This window comes from Plasmodium relictum (genome assembly GCF_900005765.1).
Source record: "Plasmodium relictum strain SGS1 genome assembly, chromosome: 9".
In the NCBI taxonomy this organism is placed as follows: Eukaryota; Apicomplexa; class Aconoidasida; order Haemosporida; family Plasmodiidae; genus Plasmodium; species Plasmodium relictum.
In genome coordinates, this window is record NC_041687.1 from 242,880 (window position 1) to 258,023 (window position 15,144).

Below are 15,144 nucleotides of genomic sequence, written 5' to 3' on the forward strand. Positions count from 1 at the left end.
AAAATTCCGCAAAGTATATATATATATTTTTTACAAAGGAAATAATTAAAAAATTGTATCTCATAGAGTTTAAAGGGGTTGCTTATTGCTGTTGTTTATTTTTTTTTTTTTTTTTTATATTAATAATTTAAAAAATTTAACAAAAAAAAATCCTTAAAATAAAAGTTTGCAATACAATCAATTTATTAATTGAAGCTTTATATTTTTTATGCCATATACTATAGCAAATTGGAATAAATTAAATTTGTTATTATTTTTAATTTTAGAGATTTATTAAATAAAATATTACTATTTGTTATTTTATTGATTTTCTTATATCCTAATATGATTTACTATTATTTACAAGCGTTTAATTCATTCCTTAATTTTCAAATAAAAGAAAAAAATGAACTTTAATAAAAATAATTCTTAACTATTTATCTTATATAGAACTTATAAATACAACTGTTTTAGAAACTCCCATACGATTGTAAACATATTTTTATTTTTACAACAAAAAACAAAAAAGAAAAAATGCAAACATTAATATTATCTATAAAAACAATTATTACACAAAAAAAAAAAAAATATATATATATATATATATATAGACAAAAATTAAAAAAAGTAATATGAAAATAAGGAAAACACTTTATAAATAATTTTTTTAAACATATTGAGATTATGTAGAATATTTTGATATAATTGTAGCTAAAGAAAATGAAGGTGTATATATATCACTTTGCTTATATTTCATTAAAATTTTAGAATTTGAAATTTTATCTTTCATAGTTCTTTGAACTATGTTAAATGTATTATATAGAGAATTAAATTTTTCTTTAATTAAATTTAAATCAATTGGTTTCGGTGTATTCATATTAATATTTTTTTTCTTTGTAATTAAACGATTTGAATATTTTGATATAATATTTTGAAATTTCATCTCATATTCTAGCTGAAGTTCATTTAATAAATTGCTGTATTTCATATTTATTTTCTCATATGATAATAGAATTTCTTTTCTTATATATCTAAAATAATCAATGATTTGAATATGTATATATCTTTTATTATATTGAATTAATGTATAAGCTTTTATTAAATATTTAGCTGATAAATTCTCTAAATTATCTTCTTTTTTTAATAACTCTAAAAATGAAGAATCATAATTATTGAATTTTATTTTTTTTATAGGATACGGGGAATCTATATTATTTTTCAAATAATAATCACTATTATTATCTAACGTATTGGTACTTATTCTTTTTTTATTTTTGCTACCTAGGAAACTTTTATCTATATGAGATTCTTTCAAATTTTCTTTTTCTTCTTCATTATTTAAAATAATTTCATTACTTGGTTCATCATTTCCCAAAATACTTACAATTTCTGAATATTCTTTTGTTACATTAATATTATTGTTTTTTATATAATCAAAATTTTTTATATTTTCTATTTTATTACTCTTATATGCATCTTCATTTTCAGGTAATTCTTTTTTATCTGAAATATTATTCTTTATATTTAATTCCTTTTCACTTTTTGTTTCATTCTGTTTCTCTTTTTTATCTTTTTTCTCATAATTAATTTTACTCACATTACAGTGTATTCTTTGCAAATTTTTATTTTTCACTTTGCTTGTTTCATCTACTCTAATAATTATATTATTATTATTTGTTGCTTCATTGGATATATTTGGTTTGTTACATTTTTCATATTTATTTAAGCTTTGTATACATTCATCAATGCTTTTTTGTTTTTCATCATAATTAAGTAATTCTTTGACTATTTCAACAGGAGATTTCAAAATGTTGTCATTTTTATTTAAATAGATACTTTGTGAATAATTTGAAACATTTGATTCATATTCTGCATCTAATTTCAAATTTTTTTCACCATGATCCTGAAATGAATTTTCTTTGTCATCTCCCACTACAAAATTTTTTAATATTTTCTTTGTTTCATTTATATTTTTATTTTCCTCAGATTTACATTTAAAATTATCTTTCTTTGATTGAATACTTTTTAATGCTTCCTCACCAGATATATCCCTGTTATCAATATTTTTATTAACCTTTTTTTCATAGCTATCAATGTTTTTCTTTTTATCTTCATTCATTTTACATTGATTCTTTTCCTTCTGTTCATTTTTTTCGTTTTCATTATTGTATATTTTTTCTTCATTTGTATTATTCCTTATTATATGAATATCCATTTTTATACTTTGATTTTTTGAATCTTGTATTTTAGGAGAATTATCATTATTTACCTTATTTAATGTACTTAAGTTTTGACTACAATTATTAAATTTAGAATTTTGTTGATTATTTTTTTCTTCCAATAAATTCATTAGCAATAAATCTTCATAATGGTTTTCTTCATTTAAAGCCAATTCATTATTAAAATCACACATGTTTTCATTAAAAGTATTCTTTAAATTATGTTCATTCATTAGTGATAATTCATTTAATGAATTTTCATAAAGCTGATTACTACATTTACCACCATCATCATAAATATAATTTTCTTTTATTAAATCCCTAGTTGTTGCATAACTAATTTTAAGATTACCTCCATTTTTTTCTATCTCATTTTCTTTTGCTAATGAAATTTTTTCATTTAAGTTTATTGATTCATTAAATAATACATCAGTAATATCATTATCTACTAATTTCTTAATTTCCAAATTTTTTTGATGACTTATCAGATCGTTATTATTGCAATCTATATTGTTTAATGACTCCTCTAATAGTACAGTTTTAGTTTCAACTGAAATGTTATCATTTAATAAACAAATTTCTTTTGTTGTTGCAAAACTAACTTTCCTTCTTTCCATTTTTTCTTTACTTTTGTTGTTATTATTTATCAACATATTGTTTGAGTCATTATCTATATCATTTTTTAATTTAGTTATGTATAAATTGTCTTTTAAATAAATACCTTCACCTTCATCTTTTTTCTCATTATCATCACTAATATTTTCAATTTCTATTACACAATTTATTAAACTATATACTTTTCTTTTTATTGATTCTGAACTAAAACTTATTGATATTTCTACATTATCGAAAAATCGATCTTCAAAATTTTTTCTTAATTTATTGGAGAGAACTCCTGTAAAAAAAAAAAAAAAAAAAATTACAGTGGATATTGCATATAATTAATATTATTGCTATTCACAAAAGTGAAATATGTTCTAACCTATAGCATCATTTTTTTTAAAATAAAAAGTAATTATTTTTGAATTTTCTTCATTTTTTATTTTAATTCTATCATATGATATCACCATAAGTAATTTATTTTTTGTATTATAGAAATAGACATAAAAAATATTCATTAGTAAACTACCTTTATAACCATTAGGTGTTAAAATTGTTTTGTTGGATACTTCATTTTCATTAATATTATCATCGAATGTTTTAACAAAAATGCTACTATTATTTATATATATATATGAATTATCTTTTAAATAATCTATATTTATATCTTTGTCTTTTGTTAAAGTCAAATAATAATTTCTTTTTTTGTTTATTAAATTACTTATCTGACTACATAAAGAAAAATTGTCAATTTTTTTCTCAGTAGTAAATTTATGTATACTTTTAAATAAAGAAAGAATTTTTTTTTTTATTTCTATATCTGGAACATTTTCATATTCCTTTAAGATAATATTTATATAATTTTCAAAATTATTGATATTTTTTATCTCTTCAGTATTTTGAAAAATAGGCAATAATAAATCAAAAGCTATTTCTATTATTTTAATACGAGAATAACCTTTCTGGATGTAATTAATATCAATATCTTTTGTTTTTAAATTATTTAAAATTTCATTTAATAAGGATAGATGAAACGATATAATATGTAATAAGGATATGTAAAAATTGCTTAATTCTACATTGTAATATTTCCATATATCTATTAAGTTTGTTATATTATTTAAATCTAAAACAAAAAAGAAAAATGTTCTTTCAAATAACAAAAAGCTATCATCTGAAAATTCGTTTTCTTTTAGGCATATATCTATAATAACATTTAAATTTTTAAAGAAATTTTCGTTTATTTCCTCTTTTATGTTAATACATTTATTAATACAATATCGAATAAAATACATACATTCATGTGCTAATAAAGTCATATGACTATTTAGCGAATTAATACATATACCTATAATTCTATCAATAACTTTATAATTAAAAGTAAAATTGGATTCAATATCTATCTCTATTAAATCATGTAAAAATACTGATAACGAACATTCCCCTTCTTCTTCAGCTGCGTTTAACTCTTGAATTATATTATTGTTATATTCTTCAACGTCTATATCATTCATTTTTATAAATTTTTTTTTTCTATATTAACAAAATCATAAAAAAAAGACAAAAAAAAAAAAAAAAAAAAAAAAAAAAAAGAACAAAAAAGAACAATCAAATTAATATATATAATTTAAAAAAAAAAATGTTAACAATTAAAAATTATAAAATACATAATATATAAAAATTTTAAAATAAAACAAATACAGAAATTAAAAAAAAAAAAAAACTAAATTTTAAGACAATATAAACTTTTTTTTTTTTTTAAATCTATAAGAACTAAATTTTTCTATTAATTCCAAATATTATCATTTAGAATATGCACACTATCTTTTTTTTTTTTTTTTTAATATTTTTTGTAGATTTTTATATTAATTGAAAAAAGACAACATAATATTTTATTCTATGAATTATATTTGAAATATAAGTAATCAAACAAAATTATTTTAATTTTTTTTTTTTTTAAATGTATATATATAAATTTTTTAAAAAAAGATATGTATATTATTTAGCAAAATATAAAGAATATATAATACCTTTAAAAAAATGGGATTAATTTAAATAAATTAACAAAATATAAAAACAAAGTTTTTCATTTATATATTTAATTATTATTTTATTAATTCAGTTAATATTAACTATAAGTGAAAAAAAAAAAAAAATAAATAAACAATATAGAAGCTTAATCTTCTATGTATTTTATTTATTATTAACTTAATTTCTATTTATATATAATTATTTCCACATACCATTGTTTGATTCCTAATAAGGTTATGTTCAAATATTTTTTTTTTTTTTATATATTCCTTATATAATTATGATATTTTATATTTTTTTTTAATATTCTCAGGAATAATAAATCTATGTATTCTTTTTTTTTTTTTTCTTTTGAAGAATAACTAATTTTTGAAAGTACTAATTTATTTTATTTAGAAAACTTTATTTTATTCACTTAATTTTTATTTTATATACTAGTTTTTCTTTTTTCTTTTTTTTTTCTTTTGATATTCACTAAATAAATTTCTTTGCTTTATTGCTCTTATGTATGATTGAATAATAATTGCCGCTTCATTATTTATATTCTCTTCTTTTTGAATTATTCTATCTCTTTTTTCAGTTAATTCTTTTAAAATCTGATTTTCTTCATCTTCTGCTTTTTTTCGCATTAAAATAGTATCCAAATCATTTTCGATTATTCTATTTTCTTTTAATTCATTATTCAATTTTTCTATTTCTATAATGCAAGTATAAATTTTTAAATAAAAAAAATAAATAAATAATAATAAAAATTGTGCAAATATTTATATATATGTGTCTATTTATTACCATTATCCATTATATTTATTTCTTTGTCTATTGAATCAATATAATTTTTGATATCTAGTTCTAATAATTTATTTTTTTTAACCAAGCTTATTTCTTGATCTTGATATGTTTTAATTTGGTTTTCATATACATTTTTTGTTTTTTCAAATAAAATATTAATATTTTCTAAATTTTCGGAAGCATCATTTATAGGAATCATATTTAATAACTTTTTTATATTTTCTTCAGAGCTTTTTCTTAGATCATCCAGTTCTTTTTCCTTGTTTCTCAGAATATCTTCTAATTCTTCTATTTCGTACTGACTTTCTTTTCTAATGCTCTCTAGTTCGTCATTTAATTTTTTTTCTTGATCTTGTATTTTTTTTTCTTCCTCTTTTAATTTTTCTAGATTATCAATCCTCTTTAGTTTTTCTTCTGCTGTTGTTTGAAACTTAATAAAAAAAATATTCTATAATAAAAAAAAGAAAAAAAAAAGAAGGAATATTTAAAATTAGACTATTTTGTTATAAGACTAATTTTTTTTTTTTAATAACTTTTAAATCATTAATAATATGTAAAAATTTTAAAAAATCATGATTATCTTTGTCATTTGAAGAATTTAAAATTTGAAATAGATTATCATTTTCTTTTAATATTTTGCATAAAGCAAAACAATACTTTTTTATTTTCACTACTAATTCCTGATCTCTAAAAAAGGAAAGATTTTCATTACCACTATCATTTGTTTTTTCTATTTCTTCGATCTTTTCTATTTGAGTGTGTTCATATAATTTATTTAATTTTATTATATCTTTAAAATAAATAAGAAATTCTTGAGGCATCGTTTTTAACTCTTTTTCGTTTAATTTTTCTAACACCTATTATATTAGAAATTTTTATGAAATATGTACTTATCACTTTATTCATATATATTTTAATAATATATATTTTTTATTCTTTTTTCTAAAAACTATATGCCTCATCTATGCCATATTTCATTCATTAAATTATAATTTAAGAAATATAAACAATTCTTTTAGTGTCATTTACACTTTTGTATATATATATATATTGTTTTTTTTTTTTTTTGAACCTCCTCATTTATTAATGACAAATTAATAATTTTCTTCTCAAATATTTCTATAACATTATATAACCTTTTAGCATCAATATCAATAAATTTTGTTTCTGTCATTTTTCTTTTCTTTTACAATGTTTTTAAAGAAAATTAGTTAAAAAAAAAGTTACTGATTCAATAAGATGGATAACAACAACAAAAAAAAAAAAAAAGAGTAAAAATTGCTAATTAAAATATAATAAAAATATGCTAAATTATAATTAAAGTTTAAAAAAAAAAAAAGACCTCTTATAATATTGTATGCGTAATATTAATAAAGATATATTTATAATGTATATTAAAAAAAAAGTAAATACTTTTATAAGCATTTATATAAATTTATTTTTCTTTTTAAATAAAAAAAGTATATTAACTCCAAAAAAAAAAATTATTCTTTTAAATATTTTATTATTAATTAAAAAAAAGTTTTCAAAATTTGCATAAGCTATTTCTTTTGCCTTCATTTCTATCTAAAGAAGAAAAAAAAAATTTGTCTTTTATAATCAATATTACACATTTTTCTTCATTAATAAAACATTTATATATATATACGAAAAATTATTGTCATTATAACATATAGAAATGCAATATATTTTTTTTTTTAAATATATATATATATTATATATGTTGTGAATTTATATATTATTATAAATATAAGCATATTAAGAAAAAAAAAATTGTAGATTCATAAATATGTCTTTTGTTTATTCTATTAAATTTTTTCATAATTTTATTCAATTTAAAAAAAAAAAAAAATTTTTAAAAGGCATTAATTTATTAAATATATTTCAATTAAAAACATATAAAATATATAAAAATACATATAAAGAAATAGTATTTATATATATATAATAAAAAAAATATTAAATCAGTTTAACAAATTGTCATCAATCTTAGTTCAGAAGCAGAACTGATTATAATTCATCATTTTAATATTTTTTTTTTATATACTATTCTTTATATATATTTTAATATTTTCTTTTTTCTTATTAACTTTATTATATCTTTTTATATATTACCTTTAAAAGAATAACTGCATCATTTTTGGAATATACAGATTTCAAATTAGGGTTTATCAAAGGTACATTATATTGTGTATATATATATTTCTTGTTATTAAATTATAAAAATAATACAATTTAAAATATTTAAGTTTCTAACTATATTCTGAGTCAATATATATAAACATAAACAAAACATAAAAAAACAGAAATGTATATAACGTAATGATTAAAAAAAACTTAATGTAAACTTATTTCATATATTATATAATATTTTCTTCATTGTTTGATGCTATGTCTTTAATTTCTATACAAAAAAAAAAAAAAAAAAATATGTACATATATATAAATAAATTCATAGAATTTGATATTGATTAAAATTAAAATAAAAAAAATATATTATCATAAACATAAATTTTATTTAATTCTTAAAAATAACTTTAATTTTTAAAAAACACAATATTATTTTACATAATTAATAATTTCATAGATTCATATATATTTTATATGTATATTACTTTTAATTAATGAAGAAGACGAATACATATGTTTTAATATTTCGCTTGATAATTGAGGATGATTCTTTTTTTGGATTAAAATTTTTAATTTATCAATCTGGTTTTCATCCAGTAATTCTATTAAAAAAAAAAATATATAAATATTTTTATGTTTCTAATTAAAATAAATGATTTGAAAAAAAAAAAAAGATATAAAAATTGAATAAAATAAATAAATAAATATAAATATATTTAATTTTCTTTTAAAAAAAAGAAAAAATTATTGAGAAAAAAAACTTTTTTATATCAGATAGGGATAACTGTTTAACACTTTATCTTCAAAATAATTTTTTCAGATGCCAAGCGTTTGCTTTCATCATTTAAAAAAAAATTATTTTTTCTCAAAATTTTTTTTATGTACATATATATATATATATTTACCTTTATAATTATTAACAAGCATTAATAACGCTTTATGCCAAATTACTGTTAATTGATTAGGATAATTTTGAAAATTAATAAAGTATTCAACACAGTTTCCAATAAACTAAAGAAAAATAATATGTATTATCACTGCTATAATAATATTATATAAATACTTTGTAAAATTTATTTAAGATATTTAAAAAAAAAAATTTATGTTCTATTTTTCCATTTATTACTTGTTTAGGAAAAGAATATTTTTTATTAAAAAAAATGCTTAAAAAATACCCAATAGTAGAATTCCATTGAAATTTAAAAATTTGATTTAGTCCATTTATAACAGAGTTTATTGATATACTCATCTTTTGAATTATACTTCCAATAATTATCATTTGCTTTTTTGTACATTCCTATATTTAAAAAAAATAAAAAATTTATAAAAATATTACATGAGAATAAAAATTTAAATATGAATAATAAATACAGTTAAATATTATAAAAAAAAATATATTAATTTTGTTTATCTATTTATCAGCTTGGGGCAGTACTATTGTCTTCATTTTTTTATAATTCCGACAAAACTAATCATCATATCAAATAGTTCTTTTATTATAATTATTTTTTTTTTTTATATAGATATTTTATTTAAATGCATAAAATTAAGATAATATACATATTTTATTAAATTACTTTTTGTAATAATGGAAACAAAATTCCCTTAAACCATGCGTTGGATTTATATAAAGCTTTTATTAAAGTTTTATAAAGAAAGGAATCTAATTTTTTGTTTTGATCAATGTTTTCTAAAATTATAGGTAGTAAAATGAATTCATAAAATTTACAAACATCCACTTCTTTTAATCCAGATGAAAATAACTTTGTTGCTTCAAAAGTTGCTTGGGTTGTCCAATTTTTTGGTTTTGTTAATAATAACAGTTCAAACCATCTTGGAGATTTTGTCAAAATTTTGAAAGCCCTATGCAACTTCCCTTTTTTAAAATGTGCTAAATCTTCACCTATTGTTTTATAACATTTTTCAACTAAAGGATCTATCTTATCTCCCTAAAAAAAAAAAAAAAAAAAAAAGTAATTTTTGTATTATTATAAATGGTATATAATATATATAATCTGATCCTAAATATAAAAATATTATATTTTTTTTTCTTTTTAATAATATTTTTAATGTTGTGTACAAAATTGTACTGCATAAACTGTTCAAAAATTAAAACATATTATGCCCTGATGTTTGTATTAATTTTATTTTAAGCAATTTTTTTTACTTTTTTTTTTTTTGTATTTTATAAAAAAAACAAAAAAAAAAAAAAATATATATATATATATATATTAAAATTGCTCATAATAAAAATAAGAATTTATTATTTATATTTCCCTTTTTCTTTTTTTTTTTTTTATTTTATTTTTATTTTAAATATATTATTACTTGTTCCTTTTGTATCATATCTTCTTTTTCTTTTTTCTCAATTTCACGAGAAATTTCCTCATTTGCTTTTATATCAAATTCTTGAAAAATATCATTGGATTCATCTAATTCATTAAAATAAGAATCCTTATGAGAATCTAATTTATTACTTTCATTAAAACTTACATCTGAATTTTCATGAATATCATCATCAAATTCTAAGAATTTATTAGCTTCTTGAATATTTTCTTCATCTAAATCATTTATATTATGATGCAAGTATTCTTCATTTTGTTCATTAGCTAAATTTAATATTTTATTTAAATCATTTTTTTTCTTTATTTTTTTTTTTTTTTGTTTTTTTTTTTCTTGTTTCTTTTTTTTAAGTATTTTATTTTTTACTACTATATCATTTTTTAAATCCTCTTCAAATGCTCTTAGATGTTTATTTTTCTTTCTTATTTTTATTTTTGTCATTTATATTAAAAATAAATATAAAAATACATATAGTCTCTTAATATTTATAGTTTATATCAAATAACTAATATAATATGCTATAATATATTACATTAAAATATATACTTAAAAAATTTATCATTATATTTCATGTAAATAAAAAATATAATAATAATAATATATGTATATATATAAAATTAAACTATATTTACTTTGAATTAAATTAATAATAATATATTCAGAAAAAATAAAAATATAATTATAATTAATGTTTATAAAATATACTTTAACTTAAAAGATTGCTGTTTAAAAATTAAAAAGGATATTTATTAATTATTTAAAAATTAAAAATTAAAAAGTAATATTTTTAAATAAGAATTATATTTAAAAAAACAAAAAATTATTTTTGAAAAAAAAAAAAAAAAATACATATATATATATGAGAAATTGTTTATATATTTATATGTATATATATTTTTTTTTAATTCTTTTAAATATATATGTAATTTTGATTACAACAATTAACGAAAAAAAAAAAATATATATTTTAGTAATAAAGAAGTATTTTATGTATTCTTAAAAAAAAATTATCAAATTAATAAAAATATGTACAAAAAAAAAAAATAAATAAACAAATAAATAAATATTAAAATAAAATAAATAAATATTTTTATTTTTTATTTTTTTTTAAAAATAAATATATTTTTTTTTTTTAAATTTATTTATTTTAAAATATTTTTTTTTTTTATTTTTATTTTTACATTTCGAATTGTTCATAATTAAAATATTTTTTTTTTTTTTTTAACTAACTAAAAAAAAAATAGATAATTTTTAAATAGAAATAAAAGTGGTTAAATTTGTTTTATATAAAATTTTTTAAATATAGTGAAAAGGAATAATGATAAAAATATCTTATTTCATCCACACCATTAGTTAACATCACTGTATGCTTATTCTGAATACTTTTCCACTTGCATAATAATTGAATTTTTTATGTAATGTATAAATTTTTTTATTTTATTTTATTTTATTTTTTATGGAAATCTAAATATAAAATTTATATTTTTATTTCATTAATAAATAATTATCACTTATTTAAAATATTCTTTGAACACCCTAATACAATTTTGTTGTTTTTATGGTTGGCATAATCTAAAAAATTTTTATTTAATAGTGTTTGAAAAATATGAAATATATTCGTAATATATATTTAATAAAATTGTTCATTCGAAATTCTTATAATTAGTATGCATAAAAATAGAAATTTATCTTAATATATAATCACTAAATACGGATTTTAAAAAAATGAGAATTTTTAGAAGAGGTAACATTTTTATGATATATATACATATGGAATGTATAAAAAGGGATATTCAATATTTATTTAAATTTTTATTTTTAAGTGTGTTAAGAAAATATCTTACTTACGTGTATTGTAACTTTTGCAAATATATTACTACACAGGCTTTAACGTGTTCTTTTTCATTAAAATAACCTTTTTTTTGAGCAACATTTTTCTATATTTTTTTTAATTTTATTTTCATACGCTCTTTTATAAATAATTTTTGGTTCAAAATATACGAGGATATATGGAAAACTTATTTTATCTGAACTTTCACTTTCATATACATATATAGATATATATAGATAGATAGATAGATAGATAGATAGATAGATAGATAGATAGATAGATAGATACCTTAAGTATTCTTTATATATGAAATTTTATCTAAACTGTTTTTATTATATTTTTTTTTTTATTATTAATATTATTTTCTCAGATATTAAATATCATCAAATTTTATTTCAGACATATGCTTGTCAAAAATTTTATAACTCATCATTGAAAATAAAATTAATAAACTATCATTACTGGAATTTTTTTATAAAATTCGCGGTATAGTATTAAAAAACAGTTTTTTCCTGATAATGTCGTGCATTTTTTTTCTTTAAATAAATATTTCATTAATAAAGTAAATATATATATTATGTACTGATGATATCATTTTATAAATTAAAATGATGGAATAAAATTACAAAAAAAAAATTCTTGTAGTATAAAAAAGTATATAAAAAAATATTTTTTATATAAAAAATTAGTATTATCTTCATATAGTATTTAAATAAATAAAGCAAAATCCTTTAAAACAAGCATTTTACTTTTATGAAATAAAGAATGTTATAAAAAAATAGCAGTACATATATGAATAAGCAAAAAGTTATCTATATATTAGAGTTTATTTTAAAATATTGAATTAAAATATATGTATTTAAGTAAACAATTATATAATTTATTAAATAAAAAAAAGTAGAAAAAAAAAAATATTTAAATAAAATAAATTTTTATATATCATGTATATATATAAATTATGCTATATTGCAAAATATATATTAATAGTGTATCAGAAAAAAATATATATTTAACATAACCACTGATAACACTAATATTAGATATATATATATATATAATTTTAAAATAATTAATTATTATAATATTCCATTATATCATAAAATAGAATTTAAATTAAATTTATTTTCAAAAATCAATAATATGAAGAAAAGATTAACCAAAAAATTTATATACCTTTTTTCAAATATCTAAAACATTTTATCTTTATATTTTTTTTTTTTAACTTAGCATGTAAAAATATGTATGTAAATCAAAATATATAAAATAAATTTTTTTTTATTTTTTTTATTCGTGTCGTAAAGTATTGAATATAAAAAAGAAAAATAATTTTGTCAAAAAAAAAAACAAAAAAAAATAAAAAAATAAAATAAATACGGAAGAGAAACAAAATTTGTTTAAAAATAGTTTTAATTATATAATTTAAAAATTACAATTTAATATTCATACTTAAAATTAGAAAGTACTATTTGATTTTTATAAAATGGGAAGAAAATCATCAACAAAACCTTCAACAGGAATAGCAGGTTATTACATCAACAAATATAAAAAAAAAAAGAAATAAAATAAAGCGGAAAAAAAAAAAAATACATAGAAAAAAGTAAAAAGAAATTCAATTAGAAGAAAAATGTAACATATATTAATGTTTCGAACTATTTAAAATATAGGAATAATACATTTGATATAATAATAAATATACATAATGTTACAGAATATAGATATATATATATATATATATATATATATATATATATATATATGTATATATTTATAAATTTATAACAATAAGTATTAATAATTTGAAATATGCATTTTCTATCATTATTAAAAAAAAATCTTTTTTTTTTTTTTTAGTTGGTTTTAATAGTGGACATATTGTAACAAAAAGAAATATAAAAATAAATAAAAAGAAAAAACATCCATCTAAAAGAAAAGAATTTATAAAAGATGTTGTAAGAGAAATAACTGGATTTAGCCCATATGAAAAAAGATTAATTGAATTAATAAAAATTGGTACATCAGCTTCAACTAAAAGAAGCTTAAAGTATGCAAAAAAAAAATTAGGAACACATAAAAGAGGAAAAGCAAAGAGAGAAGAAATCCAAAAAATTGTTATGATACAAAGAAGAAAAGCTGCTGAGAAGCATTAAAAGTCATTATTTTTGTTTTTATTTTTTTTTTTTTCATAAATTTATTATTTTAATGTTTTTTCATCTCATTATCTGTTATTTTATCTCTCATTTTTTCTTTTTTTTTCTTTCTTTTTTTTTTTTTTTTTTTATAATATTCATATTTTTTTATTATTCTATTTTTATATGAATTACTTTTTTATATATTTATTCTTATTTTTTTTTTTATATTATTATTTGAAATTTACAATTTTATACACACACAAATTTTACTGCAATTCTTTTTTAATTTCATTATGCAAATGAGAATGAAACTTTTAAAGAGAATTTTTTTAATATAAAAAAAAAAAAAAAATATATATATATATATTTTATAAAATAATATTAAATAAATTTTGTAAAATTTTTTTTTTTTCATAAAGTATATAAATAGTTAATTTTCTGCTACTATGAAACAAAATTATCCATATTATGAAATAAAAAATACGTAAATTAACAAAAAAAATTGACATTCAATTTAAGAAATGTCGTAAAAATGAAAAATAAACTGTGGGAAAAAGGAGTTGTAATATATTTAAAAAAAAAAATAAATATGTAAATTTGTTTTTATTATGTAATTTTTTTTTTTTTTTTTTTGAACTATCATTTAATTTTATATATATTATAGAAAATAATAGAACTTCCCCTTTTTTTATAAATTATTTATTTTTATTCTTATATAAAAAAAAATAGAAAAAGAAAAATAATTCTTGCAATAAATGTAGTTCTGTTTCTATATTACAAAAAATATTTCATCACTATAATATTTCATTTATATTTTTTTTATTTTATTTTTTTTTTTCCTATTTCAGAAATTTTCTTTTGGTGTTTTGGGAATAATTTATTTTCTTTATTTAAAAAGATTTGTTATCCAAGAATGGGGAATTTATCAAGCGAAAAAAAAAGAAAGAGATATTAACACAAACAAAATTCAAATTACTGAAAGTGATAAAAATGTGAGAGAAATTTTAGAAGAAGAAAAAAAAAATAAAAAATATAAAAAGGAATTCAACTATCATAAAGACAAATAAAAAAAAAATTATTGTAGTTTTTTTTT

At 16.5% G+C, this 15,144-nt stretch overlaps 5 protein-coding genes and 3 non-coding genes across 8 annotated transcripts; 2 read left to right on the forward strand and 6 right to left on the reverse strand.

The window, feature by feature from the left end:
• Positions 1-661: 661 nt before the first annotated feature.
• Positions 662-4,312, reverse strand: PRELSG_0906300 (conserved Plasmodium protein, unknown function; the record flags this gene model as incomplete). The annotated part of the gene is made up of 2 exons (XM_028676487.1): positions 662-3,093; positions 3,181-4,312. The coding sequence occupies 2 exons, from the start codon at positions 4,310-4,312 to the stop codon at positions 662-664; spliced, it is 3,564 nt and encodes a 1,187-aa protein (XP_028532971.1).
• Positions 4,313-5,263: 951 nt separating this feature from the next.
• PRELSG_0906400 (conserved Plasmodium protein, unknown function) lies at positions 5,264-6,792 on the reverse strand (the record flags this gene model as incomplete). Its single annotated transcript, XM_028676488.1, has 4 exons — positions 5,264-5,526; positions 5,619-6,066; positions 6,152-6,475; positions 6,691-6,792. The coding sequence occupies 4 exons, from the start codon at positions 6,790-6,792 to the stop codon at positions 5,264-5,266; spliced, it is 1,137 nt and encodes a 378-aa protein (XP_028532972.1).
• Positions 6,793-7,978: 1,186 nt separating this feature from the next.
• PRELSG_0906500 (U3/U14 snoRNA-associated small subunit rRNA processing protein, putative) lies at positions 7,979-10,532 on the reverse strand (the record flags this gene model as incomplete). The annotated part of the gene is made up of 6 exons (XM_028676489.1): positions 7,979-8,022; positions 8,234-8,350; positions 8,654-8,759; positions 8,875-9,045; positions 9,326-9,697; positions 10,077-10,532. The coding sequence occupies 6 exons, from the start codon at positions 10,530-10,532 to the stop codon at positions 7,979-7,981; spliced, it is 1,266 nt and encodes a 421-aa protein (XP_028532973.1).
• On the reverse strand, positions 8,513-8,597 carry PRELSG_0906600. The gene has a single exon (XR_003699264.1). It is a non-coding gene; the product is annotated as a small nucleolar RNA snoR09 (small nucleolar RNA).
• On the reverse strand, positions 9,163-9,232 carry PRELSG_0906700. Its single transcript, XR_003699265.1, has one exon. It is a non-coding gene; the product is annotated as a small nucleolar RNA snoR10 (small nucleolar RNA).
• Positions 10,533-12,284: 1,752 nt separating the features above from the next.
• Positions 12,285-12,360, reverse strand: PRELSG_0906800. The gene has a single exon (XR_003699266.1). It is a non-coding gene; the product is annotated as a small nucleolar RNA SNORD27 (small nucleolar RNA).
• Positions 12,361-13,402: 1,042 nt separating this feature from the next.
• RPL36 (60S ribosomal protein L36, putative) lies at positions 13,403-14,069 on the forward strand (the record flags this gene model as incomplete). The annotated part of the gene is made up of 2 exons (XM_028676491.1): positions 13,403-13,445; positions 13,774-14,069. The coding sequence occupies 2 exons, from the start codon at positions 13,403-13,405 to the stop codon at positions 14,067-14,069; spliced, it is 339 nt and encodes a 112-aa protein (XP_028532974.1).
• A 514-nt stretch (positions 14,070-14,583) lies between these two features.
• Positions 14,584-15,118, forward strand: PRELSG_0907000 (conserved Plasmodium protein, unknown function; the record flags this gene model as incomplete). The annotated part of the gene is made up of 2 exons (XM_028676492.1): positions 14,584-14,613; positions 14,900-15,118. The coding sequence occupies 2 exons, from the start codon at positions 14,584-14,586 to the stop codon at positions 15,116-15,118; spliced, it is 249 nt and encodes an 82-aa protein (XP_028532975.1).
• Between the last annotated feature and the right edge of the window lie 26 nt (positions 15,119-15,144).